General features: G+C 42.0%; 1 protein-coding gene across 1 annotated transcript; it reads left to right on the forward strand.

The window, feature by feature from the left end:
- On the forward strand, positions 1 to 1,455 carry LOC110900537. Its single transcript, XM_022147425.1, has one exon. The coding sequence runs from the start codon at positions 1 to 3 to the stop codon at positions 1,453 to 1,455; it is 1,455 nt and encodes a 484-aa protein (XP_022003117.1).
- Positions 1,456 to 1,755: the final 300 nt, after the last annotated feature.

The following is a 1,755-nucleotide window of genomic DNA, read 5'->3' on the forward strand; positions in this document are numbered from 1 at the left end:
ATGGGTTTGGAGGATTTAGGGTTTCAGTCTTTTTCGGAAAGAATGCATGAGGATATTTTCATTACTTCTAAGGGTTCCACGAGTGTGCATGATATGCGTGATAAACCTAGCCTGTTTAACAAGCCTTTGAAGATTGATGGGAATCCTTTACTGCCGCGTCGAGGTGTTGTGCAGAAAGAGCCTAGGGTTATTAATATTATTGATGAATTGCAGAAAATTACGGTACAAGTTCCGCCGTTAACAAGCACTCCTGATAGTCAGGTTAATCAGCAAGGGCCGCCGTCGGAGCCGTCTTATGCGGAGAAACTTCAGTCTTCAGCAACTATTAAGAGGGAAGTCAACTTCAGACTTATGAAGCCGTTAGAAACCAGGGAAGATGCAGATCTAGTTATTCCGAAAGAGGTTGTTAAACAGGTACAAGATAAATTTGAGAATGTACTTTATGGTTATTTTCTAGGAAGTCGTTTACCTTTCCCTGTAGTAGAATACTATGCCAAGAACGTTTGGGCAAAGTTTGGATTTCAAAAGCTAATGTTGAACTCGGCTGGTTTCTTTTTCTTCAAGTTCGATTCTAGGGATGGGTTAACAAAGGTTTTGGAAGGAGGTCCTTGGTTGATAAGAAAAGTTCCTCTATTTCTGAATATATGGTCCCCAAAGGTTAGCTTGAAGAAGGATGGTGTGAAAGCTATTCCCTTGTGGGTTAAACTGCATAACGTCCCAATTTCGGTTTACACGGATGATGGATTAAGCTTGTTGGCCTCGAAATTGGGTACCCCGAAACGACTTGATTCTTATACGGCTGATATGTGTGTGGATAACTGGGGCAGGAGCAGTTATGCTCGTGCAATGATTGAGGTGAATGCGGATAGTGAACTTAAAGATTATATTACGCTAGCTATTCCTAAAATGGATGAAGAGGGTTATATTATGGAACGAGTAAAAGTTGAATATGAGTGGAAACCGTTACGTTGCCCCACATGTTGCTTATTTGGCCATGACCACTCTTCTTGTAGCAAAATTATCAAGGATAAGGCAAAGCAGGTGGTGGTAGATGAGGAAGGGTTTGTTACTGACCGAAAGAGAATGGCTAAACATGGGTTTCCACAAAAGAAGCAAAAGGCTAAGTTTGTTTACAAACCAAAGGCTAATAAAGATGCTCCAGGTACATCTGGAACAAAGCCGGAGGTTCTACCTAATAATGGTTCCCCAACTGTTCACGTGGCTAATTCCTTTCAGGCATTAGCTAATGATGATGCTGATGCCAACCCAGTAGCGGGTAATACTTCGGGTAATAGTTCGGCTGAGGTGAAGGGTGGAATAAATAACGGAACTGCAATGCATGATGAGGTTATAGAGAATGTTCCGACTGAAATGTCGGAATACATGAGTAGCAATCTTAATGGCAGCAAATCTGAGGGGGCAAGCACTCCCGGTTCCATGGGTTTCAATGGGTAGTGTCGCAGCATGGAACATAAGGGGCTTGAATCAACCCCTGAAACAAAACGAAGTCCGTGTACTTATTGCTGAAAATCAATTGAGTGTTTGTGCTATTTTAGAGACGCATGTTAATGTCAATAATCTTCATAAAGTTTGCAAGAGTGTGTTTCGTAGGTGGAGCTGGTCTTCTAATGGGAATTTATGTCAGCGTGGCACAAGAATTATTATGGGGTGGAATATGGATGATGTTGATCTGATGGTCCTTTACCAATCTGATCAGGTTGTTCACACGCAAATCCGGTTTAAAGCGGAGTCCAA

Source organism: Helianthus annuus, chromosome 13, assembly GCF_002127325.2.
Source record: "Helianthus annuus cultivar XRQ/B chromosome 13, HanXRQr2.0-SUNRISE, whole genome shotgun sequence".
In the NCBI taxonomy this organism is placed as follows: Eukaryota; Viridiplantae; Streptophyta; class Magnoliopsida; order Asterales; family Asteraceae; genus Helianthus; species Helianthus annuus.